Source organism: Phaethon lepturus, unplaced genomic scaffold (assembly GCF_000687285.1).
Source record: "Phaethon lepturus isolate BGI_N335 unplaced genomic scaffold, ASM68728v1 scaffold3436, whole genome shotgun sequence".
Classification (NCBI taxonomy): Eukaryota; Metazoa; Chordata; class Aves; order Phaethontiformes; family Phaethontidae; genus Phaethon; species Phaethon lepturus.
In genome coordinates this window covers 32,968-56,086 of record NW_010548139.1, presented here as the reverse complement: position 1 = coordinate 56,086, position 23,119 = coordinate 32,968, and the positions used below count along the sequence as shown (strand labels likewise).

The following is a 23,119-nucleotide window of genomic DNA, read 5'->3' as shown; positions in this document are numbered from 1 at the left end:
TAATGACTAATATGATTGGTCTTACTCAGGACATCCAGCTGCAAGCACTAGGATGAGAAAAGCCCTGTAAAAAGTAAATACTAAAAACTGCTCTCCGGCAGCAGACTGTGTGTTTAGATGGAGGGTTATCTTGTCTTTGATTCCATGGGTCACTCATCTGACAACTGCTTTTACTGGCAGCTGTAGCTGTGGCTTGTCACAAGCTCAGTGGAGAAGCAGGTAACAGTTGAAAATTAGCTATTTCCAGTACAATATAAAATCTAGTTTGAATTCTCTCGAGTCTTCATCTTGACAGATCACTGAAGGAAGAGTTTACTTTTCCTCAGTATCTAGCTGTTGTTCGTCAGTCTACAACTGTTTTTCCTTTAAGGAATGCAGGCTCCTAAGGAATGCAGGCTCCTACATGGTTTATGTTTTGTAAGAAGGCATTTCACCTCCTCTACAAATCTTGGTGCTTTTTTTAACCTCCTGTTACCAAAAAAAGTTTTCCTGAGTAGTGCGTGAGAGAGGAAAGAAATAATTTAGCTATTTAATTGTTGTAATCTCACTTTATTTACTTGGGTCTGGGCTTTTCTGTTTTGATCTCTAGATTGCTTCCCATGTACTCACCTGCTCTAAGCTTTGAAGTTTGTTGTCAAGACTCACGATCTGCAAGAGAAATGCAGATTACATTGTGCTTGGTTTGAGAGTAACCACAGAGGTACATGCTGGATGCCGGTAGGCTAACAAAGTATTTCCTTTTGAGAAAAGAGGATAGCTGGTATGTGAAAGCAGGTGACAATCAGGTTCAAATTGGGCCCCATTCACTGGGATTTCAGTGTTTTAGGCTGCTCAGAAAATGACAGCTCAAATATGTCCCAGCTTGGCTCCAAAAAGCAAATCTCAGTTTTGTGAAGATGTATTCAGCTGCTCAACATTGAGAATGTGAATTTTCCAATGGGACTGTTCGGTGCTCATGCGCATGCAAAGGACAGAGGTCTGAGACACTACACCGAAAGCCAAGAAAAGGTTCACCATAACTCAGCGGGTTATGAGCACAAACAGCGAGCTGAAACTGAATCAGGGAATATAATAGATACCTATCAGCACTATTTCCCTAAAGAGAGGTCTCTTAGGCTATAGAGTATTTTCCTGTAAGGAACTTGGGGCTACACTGTAACAAAAGACACTTACACCGAGTCAGGCAAAGGTTTCAAAATCTCCTGCTGGAGAAAAATCTTGAGTAGCAGGGAAGAGACAAAACCACTGCATAGGTCTTTGCTTTCCACTGCAACCCCCTATAGCCCATTTCACCTATGGACACCCATAACAACATACATGGTCCATTGCCTGAATTTAGTAGGATTTCACTTCCATAAATATTAGAGGATATAGTCCATAGAAATGTTGACAGTGAACAAAAGAAGAATCCTGGTGACTGGTAATTATGGGCTTTACAGGAATGTTTCCATTGTCCCCAGAGTTACTGAGTAAGTAATCTCCACATTAAACACAGACTCTGAGCTGATGTTAAATATGGACTCTGCTCCAGTTCCCTGAATTGAAGTCCAGAAATACTAAAATGAATCAGGTAACGATGTTAGTCTGAGAAATGGAAAACTGGGAATGCTGGAGGAGGATACCACGAGGGTATGGCTCACCTTGGAGGTCAGCAGAGCAACCTGCTGGGACACGTTCTGAGAGGCACCACTGGCTTTTTTAAGTTCTTGAATCTCTGCATTGCTTTCTCTCACCTAAATTTAAACAACAGAGATAATGTGAAACAGGCTTGCCTTTTTCAAAAGCTTAGGAAAGTTTCGTTGTTGCTTAACTTTACTATTGTAAAGTCTACTTAAATTCAGAGAGCTCTGCTACATAGACAACTTAATCTTTTAATTATTTTCTGTAATGGCATTATTACTTTACGAGTCTGCAATAGCTTACTTTAATATTAAGAGTGTTGACACAGATAATATAGAATAACAATCATACAAAACACATCAAACATTTGCCAAGACAAATTCTGACAACAATTAAACTATTAATGTGCAAAACTGAAAATGAAAACATATTAAGGAAAAGTAACTATATCACCTGACTAAAAAGTTCTGCAAGGTCTTCTTCATTAATTTTTATTTTCCCCAGTGGTCCAGTTCTAAATTCAATATTTTTGCTGGATCCAGCATGGAACACTAAATTACCCTGCTCTGAAGACAAACGAGGCCTGTTGTATTACAGAAAAAACAAAGAGATCATTTAGTTACACGTATCTGCCAAAGAGTATGTAAAGAAGAGCTGCAGTAAAGCCATTCTGTTCCCATTCCTGGCACTTAGAAGCCACTATATGAACAAATGCATTTGCAGGCAATGGTACTTACTGCTCATCATAAATGGTTCTTTTCTCCCTCTTTTTTTCATAGCGGTTTGATTCAGAGCTCAATCCAGTAAGTAACAATAATGCAATGAAAAGCCCAGGAGCAGCCCAAAGCATCGCTCTCCTCCAGCTGCCCCTGTTTGAAGTGAAACCTCCAGCGCTGAACCGTGGTCTTGCGAGCCCAGGTGCCCTTTGCTCTCACACAGCCCTTTATGCACAAGGTGCCCATTCTGCTGCCTTGTCTTGCAAGGGTGAACTTTATCTCAGGTATCTTAATTAAAGATTGACAGCGTGCAAATCCCCTAGACATTAAACGCATTTTTCTCTTTTTGTCTTTTGGTTTCAGGAGCTTTCAAAGATCATGAATTGAAACCTGCCTGTATTTTATCGTTATGCCTTTGACCTTTGTACAGCTGAGCACCCCCCAGTCTCAGAGCACCTTGAAATCGGCATCTCACTACTGCGGGAACGGCTCGCTCTCCCCACATGCTGCACCACACAGGCGAAGGAAAGTTATTTGGCAGCATTAAAGGACCTATATTGTTAGCAAAAAAAACCCCAAACCCCACATATAAAACCCACAGTGGCTGGCAAGGAATATTTGCATTGAAAGAGAAGCTTCCAGCCAGTAATTTATTGGGCGGATGACACAAACTAGTTAGCAGTACCAAACATCATCCCATGGATTACAACAGCAAAATACAATCTTAACCAAATATGGTTGCTCTGACTCAAGGATGACTCAGTCCCCAGATGCTGGGGAGACAATCACACACCAAGGGGACTGCATTTTGTTTGGCATGTGTAAGCTGTCTTCATTGTACACACTAGGGCTCCCAAATTCAGGGCCAGCCATAGACAATGCAGAAGACCAAGGAAGAATTCCAGAGAGGTTCAAAAGTAGTTGAAAAATGCAAATTAGCATGTTCTGAGCACCAAAATTTGAATCTTCACCCCATTTTCCTCTACCCTTCAGTAGTACCTTGCAGCCTTCTCAAAAGAAGAGTCCCATTCAGATGCTTGTCAGTACTTGTGCCCAAGACCCCAGGCTGTCTGCTGGAAGGCATGGCAGAAGTACACATCCCACCTCCCTTTTGCTTTTGCCAGAGTCTCCATATTCCTCCTGCACAAGACCTTCTGTGCTTTCCTCTCCCTGCTTAGGAGAGCTTCATATATCTCAACTGTCCTCATGCTAGGAGCTACCTGAACCTCCAGACCCACCACCATTCTTTTTTGTTTTCATTTTTGCTTAGTAGACAACTCATTCACATTACATTTCAAAACTCTACTAAGAAGAAAAGAACAGCAGCAGTTGGACCTGCTCTTGCTGGAAGGTAACAGTAGCCACCATTCACTGACCCTTTAAGCCCCAGACCTTCATGGAGGCCACGGAGCTCCTGCACTTCCTAACCCTGCCCTGGCCTTCCCTTCTGCTCCAGTTGGCACTTGTCACCTACAGAAGTCCCACAGCTATGCGGGACATACCCTAGAGCTGGGGTATTGAATGAACTCTACAGCTTTCAGACAGAAATGTTACAAGGTCAAAGCACCCTAGGGAAGAGATTGGATGTGGTGACAAAAAATATTAATGTCGCCTCAAAGAGAGATAGAGGTGGACTGTGAAAATGAATGTGAAGACAGCTACGGTCTGTGGTGCTGCCACAGATAATAACTTGTTCTTTAGTATGAATAGCTATAATGTCCGAGATGGTATCAGCTGCATCCCACCACCTCCACTCTTTTCTGTTGTTTGGATAAGAACTAGATTTTTATTACATTTTATTATCCACATTTTTAGAAATATCTCAGAATTCAGAACAGCGTTAGCCTGCTGCCCATCTTTCTTGTGCTCATACAGACTGTGATGCATAACCCAACAGTTGGGTAACCCAACAGTTACTGCTGCTGCCTAGAGATCTAGAAGGGCAGAGGTGAAGCTTCTCCTGAACCCAGGGGGACAGCCCATCCCATGTCCCTACTGGTACAGTAGCAGCAGCTCAGCTCTCTGGATGTTTACCTGCTCCGCAGCAGCCTGTGGTGTCCAGGAGACTGAGTCTATCAGCCGTTGCTGCCAGAAGAGAGGAACATGAGGAGCAATCCCCACGTGTTGTCCTTCACCACTGTAGGGGATGGTGTTTACATGAAAATACAGAATTGTATCCTCAGTTGCTGAAGACTATCACCGCTCCATTCAATCCAAATGAGCTACAATATTTTACACCAACTGAGGATCTGTCCTTGCACATTTTTTTATTTCCTATTCTGCTCTTTGCTCCAAAACCTCTGTTCTGGAATAGAAGAGCATAGATGAATTATCGATGTCTCTGTCTAGTCGACGGGACACCTTCTGCCTCTGGGTATCCTGGTACTGTGCATTAAACAAGTGCTCACTAATGTTCTTCATGTCAGTTCTGATGTCTGTCTGGGGTTTTTTGCCCTTTTTGTTTTGGTTTGGTTTTTTTTGTTTTAACAGTCTACTGAGTTTTTATAACTCGATTGGGTGTCAACTTGAAGAAACTATGGATCAACTAAACCTGCACTTCCTAGCAGGCTGCTTGAATGTATGCATACTTCAAGAATTTTCTTTCACGAAGTCCATCATAAGCTGACAGTTTTCAGCCCAGACTTTGTCTGTGACCCACAAAGTCCTTCCTTCTCTCTATTCATTTCTTTTGTGCACTAAGTATGCATTGCCTCTCTCTGCTACCTGTCAATCTTTGATTCAAGCTTCCCTTTCTAACTAATTAACTCCAATATACCCAGTGATCAACGAGCAATAACCTATAGAGGATAGAGAGCAAGCTAATGCAAGGAGGAAGAAGAAATAACTCTTTTCACCTTCTCTTCATGCAGGCTTTGTAGCTTAGAAAGTGGGTGACCTGAAGAGCAGGTGACTGACTATGGGCTGATTATAGGATGGAAAAAGAGCTCTGGATATTTATCTCAACTTTGCAAGACACACTATTTTCCATTTCATTAGACCTTCCAGATTTTTATTAATTTACTCTTTAATTCCTAGTGAGTACACCTTAGGCTGTCCAAGTTGGGAAGTCTATAAACCGTCTTAAGGAAAAAAAGGTCCACACCTTTTAATTTTACTGAAATATATTGGATTGAGACATCATTTTTGGAGGAACAGAATGGAAACCCTGCAAATGTTTGGCTTAAAAATAGAGGCTGTTCTTTCTAACAAGGAGAGCTGGCATGAACCTTTCCTCCTGGGACAGATCCTTCATTGCCTCAATAACACTATGGCTGAGGAAACACCTCTGAAGGGTACAGGTTTTGCACAGATTTGGCAGGAAGTAATGGAGCATTTGTCTCTATCCAATTCTAGTTGAAGTTCATCCTGTACTAGCAGGGACTACAATTTACCACAGTCTTGTGCAGCTATGTGAAATGAAATGGTGGTATCCCTCTACTTCTCCAGCAGTACATGTCTGTAATGCAAAGACGCTGCTGTAGAAGACAAGAGTTGACTCAGATTATGGCAAAATTTAATACGCATTAATTGCACCTACAAAGTCAATTCAGATGCAGAGACATGACACCAGTCTGTGACAATTCTCCCTTTTTATACGTGCGAAAGGCAACTCTTGGTGTGAATCCCAACCTGGCCAACTTCTTAAAAAAAGACTAACAAATAATATTGTATTTTGTTCTATAGATGCAAAAAATATCCCTGCTATTCCATGTGATGACTCCAATACTTGCAAATAATCATAAATCCAGCCCCATTGCTGGTTTAATCCCAAGTAGTGAACATTTACCTGAGCGTCCCCTCAGCTGAGGTCATGTCTCCCAGTCCTTCCATCTTCATTACCCAGGATCCTCCTTCACCTTTCCTCTTTCTAATAATATTCCAGCATTCAAAAGCAACACACAACATACGAGGCAGCATTGTTACCTCCATGGTACAAATGTGCAAACTTCTGGTGTAAACAATGCTCCGTATCGAATTCAGCGCTTTCAGTGTGCCCCTACAGCTCTGAGACGACCAAGCACTAAGCTGGTGTTAGGCCCTATATGGAGGATCAACAACCCCAAGGTTTACATCAAACAGAGGCAACTGAAAAATAATGTTCCCCTTTCTGTCTCTTACCTATAACCACCCATCATCACTTCCTTCCTTCTCTTTACGTGCTTCTGGAGAGTTTTATGGTCGCAGCACCTTCCCCAGGGGCTGCAACAGCTAAAAGCCTCCATTTCCCACACCATTCCTTAGGGATTTCTTTTACTTCTCAGCATATTGCCCTCTGACACCTGCTTAAGATTTTGCTCCCTCAACACAGTTGATGAAGTTAATAAGTTACCTGCTGATGAAGTTAAACCAACTGGCCAGGAAATCTAGGTTTTCAGGTTTTAATAGCAAATAACAGAGAGATGAGTTTTGAATTAGCTACTTCAGCTGGAATTGATCTACTGTCCTAATTCTCCCTTGGTTCCTTTATCACAATGAAGTTACAGTTACAACATGTGTTAGTTCTTTTCTTTCATTACAAGACTCACATTTTGGTCCTCTCTGATTTTTCTTCCTACTCATGTGGTTTCTACATATCACCACTTTGATGCTTGCTATTTTCTGGGTTTTGGTTTGTTTTTTTTTTTAAATTAGGTTCATGAAGAGTTTCCAGTCAGCTACATTGGCTTTGTTCTTTTCTATTGATTATTCCAGTCCTTTTAGCACATTCCAATTGCTTTAACGTACACTGGAGTTATTTTTAGGGACTTCCATTTTCATAGTCACCCTTCTCCACTAATAACCCTAAAGCCATGAATGGACCTGGCTGCACAACCTCCCTCAGACTTGTCCTATTCTGTACTGTTGGCTTTATTGAGAGGCTTAGATCTGAGCCAAGTCTGTAAATCATTTGTTCTGTATTGATGCTGTGATTACAAATATTGGCATTCTGTCACCATACAAATATAAGGAAGTAAAAGTGGTCATACTGGGTTAGAAAAAGATCCATCTAGGTCAGTACCCTGTCTCCAACAATGGCCAAGAGCAGATAGTTAGGAAAAGAAGGGTACGCACATACAGTACCTCTCCTAGTACCTTCTTGGCCTCCATCAATTTCCAACTTAGGAACTTCATCAGCCAGAAGTCTACCTAGTCAGTACTTTCAAAGGATTTTTCTTCCATGAACTTATTCAGCCTTCTCCTGAACTCTTCCCCATGTTTTACCTTACAACACATCTACAATGAATAATGCCACATAGTAAGATCAATATACAATCAACATGCCACTCAGAAATATTAATTCTGAGTAGAATTCCATTTTAAGCGTAATATTTATAAACAGAATGGGATTAGTTTCTTCTTTTAAATATATACAGGGCAAACATCTGAACTAATCAAAACTATTTATTACTGTCTAGGTATGAGAAAATACATCAGCACCATCAACGAGCTTTGCTTCTAAATGCCAGGTTGTAACTCAAACATATTTAAATTACAACAGCCCAGTACACGGACAAAAGCAGAAAACAAACATGCTTTTAATGAAGCTGGAATTTCAGGATGTATTCCTGTGTTTAAAATCAGGGAGGCTCCCCCGTGAAGGAGATTTTACGGATGACTGCTGCAGAGTTTCCTGAATTCCAGTGAAGGGTACCCAACCAGAGTGGGCACCCGAAATTCCCTCCAACAACCCTCTCTCACTACAAGTGGTGTATTCCAACTCGGTTTTAGCCCCTTCAACTCTGCCACCTCTCAGCTAGGGCCATGTATTTCTTTTCTTCAACAGCTATGTAAATTCTCCAAACATTTTAACCACCTGGATATAACACAAATCTCTTCATGCTCTTCACGATAACTTTCAAACTGACATACTATCACTACTCAGTACTTCATTCTCCCTGGTGTCTTGGGTATTGGTTATCTATTCAAGCAAGTTGTTACTAAACAAGCATAAACTTCCCCTAATGAGGTTGTAACACTAGAATACTCATGTTTGCAGAGGCGAAAGGAAAATGGTTACTGGAATTCATTTTGGGCTCTATGCCTAGGGTTTTTTTATACTTTCATACTATTTTTCCTCAGATACTTCTTTGACCATCTCTACTTTACACACTATTTATAGAAGACTGCCCAGAAATGCCTAATGTTCTTAACCAATTATTACTTTTTCTCCTCCAAATCCTTACTAATACAGCATATTCTTTAAACATTGTGCAGAAAAAAAATACACAGAGCACATACATAGTTTCAAATATCTAAGAGGCAAGAGATATTAAACTGCTAAGGAAAAGAAATATAATTTAGTATTTATACAATAAGCCAACAGAGTGTTAAACTTCAGTATGAATAGCAAGCAAATAGAACAGAGAAATCCAAGGGTGAGCTGAGAATGAATAGCTTGTCCTTGAGATGTAACAAATATTTGCTAAATTTTCTATTTATTTTAGAAACATGTGGCAACTGCTAAAACAGAATTGTACAGTCATTGAAGCATTGGACCTGTTCAGATTTCTATTGAGATGCCTATTTAGAAAACAAAATGGGCTTACCCATAACTAAGTTTAAGACACACAAGAGTGTTATCACAGATCAATTTTTTTCCTGCTTGTAATACACAGATTTCTGACAACCCTTATACTCTTCCTACGAGGGTCAGCAAAAAATGAGATAAAAAAAGCCTGTTGGCAGAAGCCTTACATTCACTGCATGGAAGGATGTACCTCCACCATAAAATTTTGAGTTTCATTACCAAAAAATATTCAAACCCACTGTGTTAAACACACAGTATTTTAATTACTTCACTGCCACACAGGTTTCTTCATGAGTACAGGGAATCCCTAGATTAACTCAGATAAAAACAAGCTTATGTAGGTAAGACAACCTGTAAGGCAACCAGCAAGCTTCAAAAATGACTGCATAAATATGAGACCACCCAATATAGAATCATAGAATCAGGAAGGTTGGAAAAGACCTTTGAGATCAAGTCCAACCGTCAACCCAACACCACCATACCCCTAAACCACGTCTACATATTTTTTGAACATTTTCAGTGATGGTGACTCCACCACTTCCTTGGGCAGCCTGTTCCAATGTTTGACCACTCTTTCAGTAAAGACGTTTTCCCCCATATCCAATCTGAACCTTCCCTGGTGCATCTTGAAGCCATTTCCTCTCATTCTATCACTAGTTACTTGGGAGAAAAGACCAACACCCACCTCATGATAACACCCTTTCAGGTAGTTGTAGAGAGTGATAAGGTCTCCCTTCAGCCTCCTCTTCTCCAGACTAAACCACCCCAGTTCCCTCAGCTGCTCCTCATAAGACTCGTGCTCCAGACCCTATGACATCTTTGCCCTCGGTGGAGCTTCTCAGGTTTGAGGGAATGCAACCACATCATCTTGCTCAGATAATGAAATGTATTTCAGATGTGCAGAATAAGTGTGCTACAAAACCAAAAATCAGATTCTGAAAATCTCCTTGCATTTCCAGAGCTGCCTTCCAGATTTCACTCATTTACCTTACAGCTGCTTTTGTAATCGCATTTCACTGCTGTGAAAATGCTTAAGCTGAAGTTGCAAAGTGCAGCACTGATGTAGGCTGCAAAGCACTTATGATTAGAAGACTGCCCGGAAAAGGATGAAATGTGATCATCAAGTGAGTTCAAGCAGGTGCAACCCAGCAGAGCTCAGTAAACGAGTCTATTAATGACAAACAGATGAGATAAGAAGCAGTCACTCAATTTAGCTGCAATGGTATTACAGGGTTAGCAGGGGGAAAATACACAAATATATATTTACAACTCTGAAATCTGTTCTTTCAAAATACCTCCTTCAGAAACAGCTCTGATTAGCAAACAGATTTTAGTCTTCACAATCACATGGAATTAAAATTCACTGTCAACATATCACAGGCTGCACTGCTGTATCAGTATCAGATGCAGCCAGTTAACTTTTGACTTACACTTTAATGCTGCTTGCTTATGACACATAAATCATTAAAACATGTTTCACACCTTAAGAAACTGAAAACTAATTGTTAATAGTAATATTTTGCCAAATATTATTATGGTGAGGCATAATAATGAACAGGGTAAATTTACATGGTTTAGCAAAAAGAAATCCCAATTTATACATAAAATTGATCGCCTTTGTCTTCATTTCAATGTTTGGATCATGTTAGATAGCAACAGATCTTCCTATTATCACGTTTCTCCCAAGAACAAGACCATATAGCTACTAGTTATTGATCTGGCTGATAAACCTACACAATAACTGCCATTTAGACAGATAACTATGGTTCATAACACTGTCAAAAGCACACTTGTTCTTTGCAGTTTTAGTAGCCGTCACAGCTAGACATTAGTCTAGTACTTCTTTTTGCCATTACAGTACTAGAAGAGACTAAGAAGTTAAACACAGAGACCAACCTCATCCTCCTCTAGAGCCCAGTCCAGAGCTCTTTTAGGAGAATCCATTTCCATTTCTCTTTTATAGCTGGAACAGCCCAAGCAGTCCAAATGTTCCTGGGGAATAAGACAGGCTGAAGTAGATCAACCCAAGCTTTTCCTGGTTTAACAGTCCAGAAGCAGCATGCAAATCAAGAATGAAGAGAAATACATAAGGAGTCAGCATAAGATAAAGTGTGGCACAAAATAACAATACCAAGCTCATTTTCGTTTTCGGGAGGATCACGACAGATGAGAATAACTGCAGAGCTGCAGCAGCTCTGTTCTCTACGGTCTTTAGTTTCTCCTGCATTACCAAGCCTAGATGCAATACACCATTACTGTTCCTACGTCATCCCGTAGAAAAAAAAATAATTAAAAATCAGTCTTTTTCAGGATTTGCAGCTTTGACAACTTACTGCTTTGGCGAACAGGAATCAATCTAAGAAATCCTTCAGTTTTGTGACACACCAGCTTCCTAACAGATGCTTATTAAGTACCATCTTGCCTCTTCCTCCCTCAAGCTGTTTTTTCTCTACATACCAATATAGTATTACCTGTAAGGAAAAATAACAACCAGAACAACATGCTTCTTTAGAAGGCTTGCAGTTTCCCCATAATTTTCTCTATTGTTTCAGAGATATTGAACTCTCAAGACTCTATGATTAAAAACAGGGTACAACTGTGGCACTCTGGATGGCCATCTGCAGTGGTTTCATCCCAACACACACTCCTAACCCTAGTACTACTATCAAGTTTTGTGAAGAAAGCTTCAGAAGCAGTCCATACAGTTTTCTTCCAGTTCTTATGCCATAGGAATACAGACACAGAGCTTTTACATTTCTTTTTATGTCTTATGTGTAGGTCTTTGGTAAGGAGCAATGATCTTATCCTGAATAATGTTAGTGAGAATAGAAACAGGCAAGTTATTGGCAGGGTTGTGATAATCTTTAAATATTTTTATTCAGCTGCACCTAAGCACGTAATTCCAGACAGATAGTGCTGGGTTCCAGAAACCTACAAGTATTGAGAGAGGATGAGACAACCTCCATCCATAAACTAATGATGACACTGTGTCTTCTTAAAAATCATATACAAAATACTGAATTTAATAATTCCATTAGCTACAAAAAACATATCAAAATTTCAGTTCATATATACAATAACTCTTAAGAATGGATCACTCATATTTACAGATTAAGACATTTTACATGTGGAACTTTGTCTCTGCACTTAACTAAAACAGCTTCGACATTTACAGCTTTTTTGTACTGTACTGAGAAGACATTTTAAAGACAAAATAAAATAGTCATCCATTTTCACTGAGGTATATGTAAATGCTGCTCTTTTTCATTTTGCAAACTAAAAAGGACATTTAAACAAAGCAGTTAAGCCCTGGAAACTTCCATTTAAATAAGAACACCTCTACAATGCAAATCCACCATAAAAGCAAGGTATTAAAAATATCTCAGAACTGTTCAGCAAAATGTCTGAATAGATGTTTTGGGAAGCTATGGTTTTTGTTCAGCTGCCATGAGTTTTCTGTTGAAAGATGAAAGTATTTTCCTTCACCCATCCGTACTCATCAGATTCAGGTTCTAAATTATCCAAGTAGAATGGCGATCAATTTTGCCACCACATGTACATTGAGGCTGTTTCCCAGAAGACGGTAGCGTTGCTTTATTGTTACTTTGTCAGGAAAGCCTAAAACAAAAACATACAGTGCGATGTCATTAGTCTGCGTTGGTTCCTAACTTTCAGTCTACTCCTTTTTTCTGTGAACAGTTCCTAATGCAGTTATTCACAGGCTGCAGCAGGGTTTACCCCCCACCCCCTGCTAAAATTCACAAAGTTACAAAAATCATTCCCAAACTAGTTCATTGGATTTGGATTGGTTCTTCCATGAGCAGTACTGCCATCTCTAAGGTTTAACAACAAGCCTCAAAACACTCTGTTGTGTCACTAATGCCGATCTACCTTCTCTTCATATAGCTCAAAACACCCAGCAGCCTCAGGCAGGGGAGGCAGCACCTAAAACACTGCAAAACCTCTACTCTAGAGAGCACCCAGAGAGGAACATGACCACAGCAGAAAGAAAATGTGATGATTCTGCTGATGGACTAAACTGCATTTCTCAATAAGCTTTATATTTTATTTCCATTCTGAGTCCCTCTAACCAGTTGAGGCAAATCAAACAAGTCTCGCAATGCAATATACACCACCAGTACAGACTAAGCTATGAGCAAGGCTTATTCAGTGAGTGATCAAGCAGCTGAACAATTTTCCATGTAATTCAACGCTGACCCTGTCAAATGCCCTCAGAAATACAGACAGCATCAGAAATGTCCATCACATGGCAAGCGCATGGACTGGCAGAAGGAAGGGAGGCCCAGAAAGAATTAAAAACTGTTGCAGGTACTGTGAAAGGGCTGTGTTGTGTATTGAGCACACAAAGGTGATCAAGCTTCTGAGAACGAAGAAGTTGCCAACAGCCAGCTGGTCTGCTGTAACTGTCCTTGCTTGCACTCTTAGCTTACTCCAGCTGTGAGCTGAAGTGCATTTGCTTCAACTTGAATGAAAGATGAACGCCAGGGGCAAATTCAACTGTTAGGGTCAGCAGGTAAGCTGCTGAAACTTGATCAAGTTCAATTATTTGATCATTCCCCGAGAGAAAATCTAACTTTGACCTCAAGGTCATCACTCAGATTAGCTTTGATGCATAAACACACTGTGTGTGCAAGTAGTGATATATATGTTCTGAAGATTTCACAGCACTTCAGAAAAATCCTCTTCCAGGTTCTCTGGAGAGAACATGATTGGACAGCTGCTGTGCCAAGGGTAAATTCAACTGTTAGGGTCAGCAGGTAAGCTGCTGAAACTTGATCAAGTTCAATTATTTGATCATTCCCCGAGAGAAAATCTAACTTTGACCTCAAGGTCATCACTCAGATTAGCTTTGATGCATAAACACACTGTGTGTGCAAGTAGTGATATATATGTTCTGAAGATTTCACAGCACTTCAGAAAAATCCTCTTCCAGGTATTGCTCTGGAGAGAACATGATTGGACAGCTGCTGCGCCAAGGGTGGAAAGCTGAGGAGGAGGTGTCTGGGAGGAGTTGTTCCATCCTCCTCTGCCAGTTATTAATGCGTCAAATGTGGACTGCTTTGGTAAACACATCTTCTGCCAGCTCCATCCACTCTGCCCAGCTTCTTGGCACTCACATTTGGGCAACCGTTCTTCTCTCTTTGGAACAATCACTTGCACTCCCACACACACTTCCTTAGATGGAGTTTTCACATTAGATCACTGAATAAGGTGCAGAATCTACACAATTTAAAAGAGTATATAAAAATAAATAGTATTTATGCACACATACACATGTATATGCACTTATAGCTCAAGAGGCTTATCTGAAACCTGAAAATTTCAGTTTCTCCTTCCGCCTCTTGGCAACTGAAAGCCTGAATTCATTTTCAGGGCTCACTCCTTCCTTTACCCCAAGCTTCCTCCATCTGCCTACTAACACTATCTTGCACCTTCTATCTTCTTCGCTCAACAGTAGCCTACATCAGGAGGACAGATACAACAACTCATGGTACGCTGGCACTTGATACACAGGTCTCACCGTATCATTTAGGTCATGCATGCTGCTCGATGATGTTGTGGTCTTGGCAACACACACTACCATATAGTGCTGGCTTTCCACTAGGCTGCCATTTGTTTCCTAATAGCTTACATATATCACTGACAGGAAAAATGGAAAAGGCATCCTGACATCACCCTCATGAAAGGAGGTCGCAGGTGCAAGAATGCTCTGATCACTTTTAATGATATTGCTGTGGGACCCACAGTAGCAACAAGAAAAATGACCGTAGTATTTCGTTGACCTATAGTGCAATTACTATTTATAAATTTAGATGTTAAAAGCACAAATAAATCTGTTAATGTTAAGAACGAACAATGATTTTGACTCTGGACCTGATGTATTGGAGAAGGCCACCAATTTGTTAAAATATAGAAATATTTAGACACAATCATGTTTCTGCTTATAATACTGTAGCTGCAGCTAGTAACAGCATTTGTTACAAAGCTTCCTGATATGCTCTTCACTTCATTTTCAGCTGATAGTTTTCTCATCCTTTAGCTTCTTGGACCAACAACATATTTGCAGTGGGTCAATCTCCAAGCTTTCTTGAAAATTTCATCCCAAATGTTGCTGTTACTACAGAGCACAGGAGCAGAGAAATTATAGCAAATTTCTCTCTGAAAATACCACACTTCACAATAATGTCTTGAAATTTAACATGCGAAAAACACTGTCAGGGAAACACCCTTTGCTGTAGCCATAAATATAGCAACTTTCAAAAAAAAAAAATATAGCTTGCAAATCCTCAAAAGAAACCTAGATTATAGTACCTAAATTCACCAAAGACTTCAGCCAACCTAGAGCTGAGTAACACTTTTTTTTAAGTACAAAGCGGGAAATGTCTTAAATTATATACAAAGGAAAGAAATGGCGGGCTTGTGACAGCACACTGGGAAAATTTTGTTCTGCCTATGAATCAGGAGCATACATGAACGAAAGCCACTGGATGAGAGGCTTGTTTTATATGTTGTGGAAGTTGGCAAAGTAGTATAGCGAGGCAGGGAATTGCAAGAACTGTAAAGAAGGTCCCATGATTAAGGCAGAAGGGTACTGCCCTCAAAGGTGGAATCTGTCCCTGTCCCTCCCTCCGCAGTTCCCAGGTGACAAAAGACAAGTTTTCTAAATAAGCACATTGTAGACGTGGCTCCTCAAATTCAGAAGCCTGACTTGTTTTGAGAGTTCAGTTCTGGTTTGCAAAAATATTGAAGCTCATAGCTGTCCCTTAAGATGAGCAAGGAACAGAGAAAGCATGGTATCATTCCAAGCACTCTGAAATAGTAAAGGTCAGGTTTCACAAACTGATCACCCTGAAGTCTTCCAAACATAAATTTCTCCATTGTCTCTGTTCTCCTTCTGTAAAATACAAGCCATATTAACCCTACTACACCTCTCAGTGATGCTGCAAAGACTGATTTAACATTTGGAAAACACAACTGCATTTTAAATAAGAGAGAAAATGGGCAATTTGCTCAAAAGAGAGCTTGAACAGCATGATAAACCTATATAAGCCTAATTCAGTGCTGTTTAGCTCAGGCTTCTTTACATCAGCCTACATCAATACAGAACAGAGATGTGCTAATAAAAAAGGCTGTCTGTGAAAAGATCTGTTAAAGATGAGAGGCTATGAAAAAATCCTGCACGTTGGCATGCAACTCAACACAGCACAATCCTGCAAATACTCAAACAAGCTTAGTGCTGGCAACTCTTTATGTTTGACTTTGCAACCTTGATAATGTTCTTTGAATGTAGTAATTTTGAATATAACTCTAAGTAATAAATGAGAAAGCAAACTAGAACTGCAAAAGAAATAAATGCATAAACACTCTTAGCACTCCTCAGAACTCTCTGTCACTGAGGAAATTCAGGAAAAATATAACAAAATACTCAGGGTCAGTGGTGTCTTATTCTATGGACGCTTGTGTTGTTAAGAGACAATAAACTGATCTGATGTGACAGCAAGCAAGCCAAGCTCCTTAGCAGGTAGTAATAGCTACACTTTCTTGCCTGCCTTTCTTTAACGGGGCATTCTGGTGAATTTACTTCAGGGTTAATTCTGGTTGACCTGTGTCCAAAGTATTGGTATTGCTGAGTCTTGTTCCTTGACTCCCTCTTCTCCACAAAAAGTTAGAAAATGAAGTAACTGACCAAGGGCTAGGACTGCCTTTTCTAGAAAACAGAGATGACTTAGAAGATCATTAGCTGAAGAGTCTGGTTACTCCTGAACAAAGAAGTATCTGTATCTTCTGAAATTCCCTTTCTGTCAGCAGCTGCACATGTATGGAAGGGAGAAAGCAAGTAGCTCAAACACTGACAAGCGCTAACAGACCTCTTAAACTGGCAGGATATGTTGACTTACCACAGTTGTGAGCAACGTTGACTGCTGAGTAAATAGCTTCAACTTTAACAAAGGTATTCCTTCATTGCCATTCAGTAACAGAGCATTTCTCACGCCAAAACTTTTTTCTTAGTTTACCAAGATAAACCTAACCACAGAAGCTGGCTCTTACAAAATATAAAAAACTAGTGGAAATTCAGAGGTAGCCAAATAACAAGAATCAATCATAAGAACTGAGCAGTCCAAAAAAAGGCAAAGTAAAAAGCATGGATTAGCCCCCGGGAAAAAAAAACCAACACACTGGCATTTCTGAAGAATGACGTGGAAATGGGTACTTTACAGCACGTACCAAATTCCAGAGGGAATCCATGAAGATTTGCTATTTCTCTCGGGGTAAAGTACCTCAGTTTTAGTGTTGACAATTTCATAAGCTTCTCTTCTTCTGGTAACTCCCCAATGTGTTTAAAGACTGATTCAAGCTATGGAGAATATCCAAAACAACAGGTATCACCAACACAGGTCAAATATGTAAAATATAACACTCACATCTTAACAGAATATTTCTTTGATTATCACAGTGCCAAAGACAATAGCATGTTTTGATTGAAAGTATGACTAGTGTTGTATTTTCACAGCCAGTAACTCAAGGACTTGCAAGAAAGAAATCAATGTTGCCATGACAGCATTCATCCTTTCTTCCTCCAGTTTGTAACTCATAGCTATACCAATACTTAATGAGGGAGTCAAAGGACTATAAACATTTGTTAATGACAGGATAGTGACTTAATATAACTCAGTAGCAGACCATCCACACAAATTAAGCTGTATGGATGCAGCTGTTTTAATACATTCACTTTGAGATTACTCTGAGTTCCAAAGCCGTGTTCTTGTGCTTAGAAATGGCATACAACATTAGTGAACAGCACAGAAGTGCAGGAGGAGGTACTTGTGTACAAAACAGGCTTTGTGAAAAGCATCTTGGAATGATGATTCACCAATACATTTATTTTTACCTTCCCCAATGCCAAAATACCACTTTGTGGTGACCTTCATATCAATAGTAGAACTTTTCAAAATAATAATATATTATTTTAAAAAATAATTTTATTAATATTATCTTATTAATATAAAATATTATCTTATTTTAAAAGATAAATAATACTTTCAAAATTCAAACATGTTAAATATTTGACAATATTTACTGGATCATCTGTGTAAAAAAAAAAAGCCCTAGAATCACAACACTGTACTGTAGTTTATCCACAGAATTAGTAATTTTTAATGTTTTCACATACTCCTGTGAAACCTCTATATGACACTACAGATAATAAAGTAATAGCGACTCATTCTCCACAGAGAGAGTGGCACACATATAATCTTGCTTTGAATAAACTATTTAGGAAGACAAGTAAATCAAGTGGAAACTCAGTTGTCATAAAATGTAGTTGTTATAATATTCAGAACAAAGCAGAAGAGAGGAAAAAAAACAAGTTTTAAAACAAGCCATTCTCATATGTTAGTCTACACATTCTTACCTGTACATCTACTGCTGTCTGCAGAACTGAGCCTGTCCCTTCTACGTAGTGTCCATACCTTAACAACAACAATAACAATCTTAAATTAATATTTTCATTGGACCTCATAGTACTGGCAACTGCAAAGATGCAGGGAGGTTACTTAGGTTCCTCTGCTTTAAGAAATCGCCTCCTGGATAGATAAAGCAGAAGGCCTTGTTATTAAAAATGCTAACCCCTGGAGTGCAGCAGCCTCTGAACATGCTCTCCAGGGATGAGTCTGCAGTCAATGCACAAGGGTTTATCCACACTAATGCCTTATATAAGGCAACTAGGCAATTACAAAAGGCCAAGGAATGCAAGCATAGCATCACCGGAAAGGGCCATCTACACTGCACAAACCAATTTTAGATTAAGGCAAAATGTGTTAAAAGCCCAAACAGTCCTAGGGGTTCAAATCAGCTCTCCATATTATAAGGAGGACCATTAGCGTGAGCCTCCAGCTTCTGTATCAATCCGTGAGGAACAAAGTGGTTCAGTCAGGTTTAACTTTTGGTTGCTTGTGGATTTTCCACAGAGGGAAGGGATGGGAGATGGCCAAGCATCTATGCAGAGCAGTAGAGGGAAGGGATGGGAAGGGATGGGAAGGGATGGGAAGGGATGGGAAGGGATGGGAAGGGATGGGAAGGGATGGGAAGGGATGGGAAGGGATGGGACTAAACACCAAGCAAACGTACATTCTAAAACCCTGTGACAGCTTTTCTGGATGCTTTGTGGTTGATGGCATAACAACATGTTTACTCTGTAGTCTCTTCCAGGCTATCATTTAAACATAATTATGGGCTTCCAGAGACATGCTCTGCTGGTCTAACTATGATAGTGTTTGAACATCCTCAACAGAAAGAGACTGAGTCAAGTCAACAGATGGCTTCTGCACAGTGGAAGAACTTCAAAAGATCCCTCACATTAGAGCGATGTGGTCTGCATCAACCGCTAACAGTTACTATTCTCTAGTTTTATATGCGCATCTGTAACGACAGTTATAAAGGTCTTTTGCTCCATTTGGGGCCCATTCTAAAGCAAGGCACTGAAACAATTTTTGCTTCAAGCCTTTCTAATTCCACAATGAACAGAGGAATACTCTCCCTTCAGCACAGACACAATGACCCAGTACAGCTCAATCTTGAGAATTTCTTCTTCAGTTGGAAAAGCTTACAAGTAGTTCTGCCAGCATCAGCGACAGCAACGCTAATTCTAAAATAAAGTGCTTGCAAATCTCCCTTAGGATCAGAACAAAAGGCCCTAAACACTGATACAGATTAAAGACACATGGAATCTAACTGTGTTGTAAATACACCACCTTTAAATGGTTAGTTGCATTCTGAAAATTCCCTAATACCAAATTTAACAATGTAATACACATAACACTGAGGAATCCTGATCTTATATAGCATCTGATCGTATTTCAGATTAACATATCCAAGCCAAAATAAGTAAATGAGGATAAATTTCAAAGTGGTATTTTAGAGTTTTATTGGTAGAAAAGAATCTTTTAATAGGATCCATGTTATATAAAATACTCCAGCCTAAATAATTGGCACTTGAGTACAGAACTCACAAAAAAACAATCCAGTTGGTGTAAAAGTGGTTTGGGGCCAGGGAGGGGGAGATGTTGGGTTTTTGCCACAAATGTGGGCAGATGGTCAATGTTAGCTAGATTGTTATTAATTATTATTGCAGCTGCTGACTACAGAAAAATTAACATTCCTACCTTAGACTCAGAATATAATTAAAGATGTGAATTTTTGCCACAGTAAAAAATGATGCATTGATTTTCTGACATTTCATTACCAGTTATAATGAAAGAAGTCGGCTTAAGAAATTACAGTCTTCAATTTTCATCTGACTCAATATTCCCCCCTCCCCTTTATTTGTATAAGCTTTAAAAGAAAACTCTTTGTTTCATACACATAATATATTATTTCTGGGTATATTGTGTTCTATGTTATGACTAACAACAAGGCAACTTCCACAATGCTAGAGAGAGTTTCTGTAACTAATATTACACTGTTTTAGAAGGAATTGCTTTTCTTTTCAATAGCATATCAAGAATTTACAAGTAAGTCCAGAATGACTGTATCTAAAGAAGTAGTTGTCCATTTTAAAGGACAGAGCAAATGAAAATCTCCTCTCCCAACTTCAGTCATCACAAACATATTCCTAAGAGAAGCCATGGTGTTTGTAGTCTCAAGGAACTCAGCAATCATTTTCCATTTGTCTAGGAGTCCAAGGTTGGAAGGGAACACAGGATCAATCTCTCACGCATCACAGGCTGTTACATTTTGCCCTACATTGCACCAAACACTTTCAGAAGGCATACTGGTATGACAAGGCAGAAAAGCAAAAAACACCGATTTGTGTTTGAGGTCCCTGAATTAGCAAGGACTGGAGAAGACAAACCCAGATCATCCTCATCACATGAACCTTGATGGAAATACCTGAAGACCAATCAGAACTGAGGGATATTTTTCTCCCAGTCTCAAAGGTGATGATCAGTATGACTTGTATGAAAGACACCAGACAGGCATCTCAGCAGAGGGATTCTTTGTACTACTTGGAGTGCTGTTCTGCTGCATTCAGGGTCCTCTTTCTTAAACCTGAGGCTTTGGAGAAACATAAAAACAGAACTCCTACAACACATACAGCAGCAACTTATTCTTGGCCTCAGAAAGTGATCTGGATGAAGCCTGAGATGTAATTATAATCTTTCTCTTAATGCAGAGCTGTAAATATGACCACATTGAGAACCATGTTGGAAACCTTCCTTCCCAGAGGCTCTTAAAAAAGGGAACAAAGACGGTAAATCAGATTTCTACGTTTTGAGCCAAGAAGAACCACCACAACTATCTGGCCTGGCTCCTTCCACATCAGCAAAACGGAATCAGTCATGTTCCGTGTCAGATTTCCCACTACTAAATATAAATACTTCATATTAACCACTCAGGAGCCTCCTTCAGTGTGATTTTGATAAACATGACCACAAATCTACCGTGACGTATTCTAGTGAAACCACAAGTGGCCAATTTATTTTTGATGACACTTCAGGCATACATGAGATATGTACAAGATCATTCTGGCCTAAGGTTTTTATTGACTATTCTAGCTCAGAAACGGATCCCACGAGATGCTGACTCCCCCACAACTCAAAAGAGTGGAGGCAGAAAAAGCATGTATCAATGAGAGCTGAGGGAAGGGCTTTCCTGTTGCACAGAGTTTGAACTTCTGATATTTTCTCTTCCCAGCTATTTTGTTTTCAAAAAGTTAAAATCACAAAATCTGCAGGAATTCTGTCAATCTGGCAGTCTAATTTCTACTAATTAAAAAAAAAGTTACAATTAGCTTTAACTCATCAACTAAGCTATTTTGTTGAAACATTCTGAGAATTCAAAAACACCAATCTAATGTGAAAAATTCTCTGATATTAACATTCCCCACTTCCAGGGAAACTTCCAGGCTCCAACTGGCATTTTCCAATACAAATGCATTCAGTGGAAAAGCTCCTGACTGGTTGTCTGCAGGGTTTCAGAACACTCACCAACCTCCAGCAAACTTAAAATTGCAAGGTACAAATCAGAAAACTACTAGACAGAAAAGCACTGATGTTCTGCTCCATCAAATATGATTTGTAACGCAGCAATCTAACTGGTTTTATGACATATGGCCAATCCACAGCTATTCTGACCTATACAGCTGAAAAATCCAAGAAATCAATAACATGTACAGTGGAGACAGCTTTAATGAGGAATGGATCTGTCATGCATGACACTTTGTAACTTCATTGAGCAATATAAAGAAATTCATTAATGATTCAGTACTATACCAGTCTACTGGAACCATATTTCCGCAGGGGTAATTAAGCTTCTGTGAAGGTCAACAACAAATGGCACTGTCTTTTGTGAATACATTTTTGGAGTGGGCACATGATGTTCTGCCAGACAGATTCTCATGCTGGCATTCCACTGGACCAGGAAGCACACTATATAAGGAGATTTGTTTTCAGAGGCCTGGGGTTTTTTTTTATGAAACAGCTCTCCTTGTTTTTACAGTACACAAGCGAAAAAAAAAACACACTTAAAATTTTAGGACATGATTCAGCATGACGTTTTCTTTGCAACTTACCCTTTTGTAAAGCATGTGGATCGCCGGCAGGTGGGCTTAACAATGTCTAGCAAGAAAGCATAGCGCAATAAGGACTTCGGTGGTAAGAAATACTGACTCATTTCTTCATTTTCCTCTTCCAAGAAATCTTTTAGCATTTGAATAGAGGAATCATTGTCCTGACCATGTTTCCTTTCCATTTCTTCTACTGTTTCAAGCTTAAAAAGAAAGGTCCCTTTTGGTAAACTCTTCTTGCTGCTGCAATCAGGACCAATGTTTGGATCCAGATTCTTCTCTTCAGAACACAAGGAAGAACTATCTTCGCCCATTTTGTCAGCGATTTTGCCCTTGAATAAGTCTTCTAGATCCTGATCTGGGAATCTTGACAATATCTAAGAACAAATTGTGAAAAAAAAAAAATAATTGAAGAATGGCATTTGGTAAACAACTTCACAGCACACTCTGCAGTAAGAATTCCTCAGAGATGCTCAGAATATAGCAAGTAACTGTTCAATGTAATTTTCATGAAGATTTCAAAAAATGCTAGCATCAAGATTTGCTGACCTACCAGCAATGATGTCACTAACAACCGCAAATAACTGCCTTTGCAAAAGACTTTTCCAAGGATATGAAAAAGGTAGCAGAATGTGTTGTTTTCTAGACCACTATCAACCGCTGTCCCCCAACTGTTTAAAGCCATCTAAG

The 23,119-nt window shown here is 39.6% G+C and overlaps 2 protein-coding genes across 2 annotated transcripts in view; both read right to left on the bottom strand.

Annotated features, from left to right (window-relative positions):
- CUBN (cubilin (intrinsic factor-cobalamin receptor)) overlaps positions 1-2,470 on the bottom strand; it is a gene marked incomplete at its 3' end in the record, with an annotated part of 102,504 nt that extends 100,034 nt beyond the window's left edge. Inside the window, 4 exon segments of the mRNA XM_010289857.1 lie at positions 610-648; positions 1,641-1,733; positions 2,074-2,203; positions 2,358-2,470. Of these exon segments, the coding sequence (XP_010288159.1) occupies positions 610-648; positions 1,641-1,733; positions 2,074-2,203; positions 2,358-2,470 (375 nt within the window).
- Positions 2,471-12,189: 9,719 nt separating this feature from the next.
- TRDMT1 (tRNA aspartic acid methyltransferase 1) overlaps positions 12,190-23,119 on the bottom strand; it is a 30,135-nt gene continuing 19,205 nt past the window's right edge. The window contains exons 8-11 of the mRNA XM_010289855.1: positions 22,436-22,806; positions 18,278-18,335; positions 17,092-17,221; positions 12,190-12,462 (exon numbers count right to left, since the gene is read on the bottom strand). Of these exons, the coding sequence (XP_010288157.1) occupies positions 12,362-12,462; positions 17,092-17,221; positions 18,278-18,335; positions 22,436-22,806 (660 nt within the window). The 3' untranslated portion in view covers positions 12,190-12,361. The remainder of the gene's footprint in view (positions 12,463-17,091; positions 17,222-18,277; positions 18,336-22,435; positions 22,807-23,119) is intronic.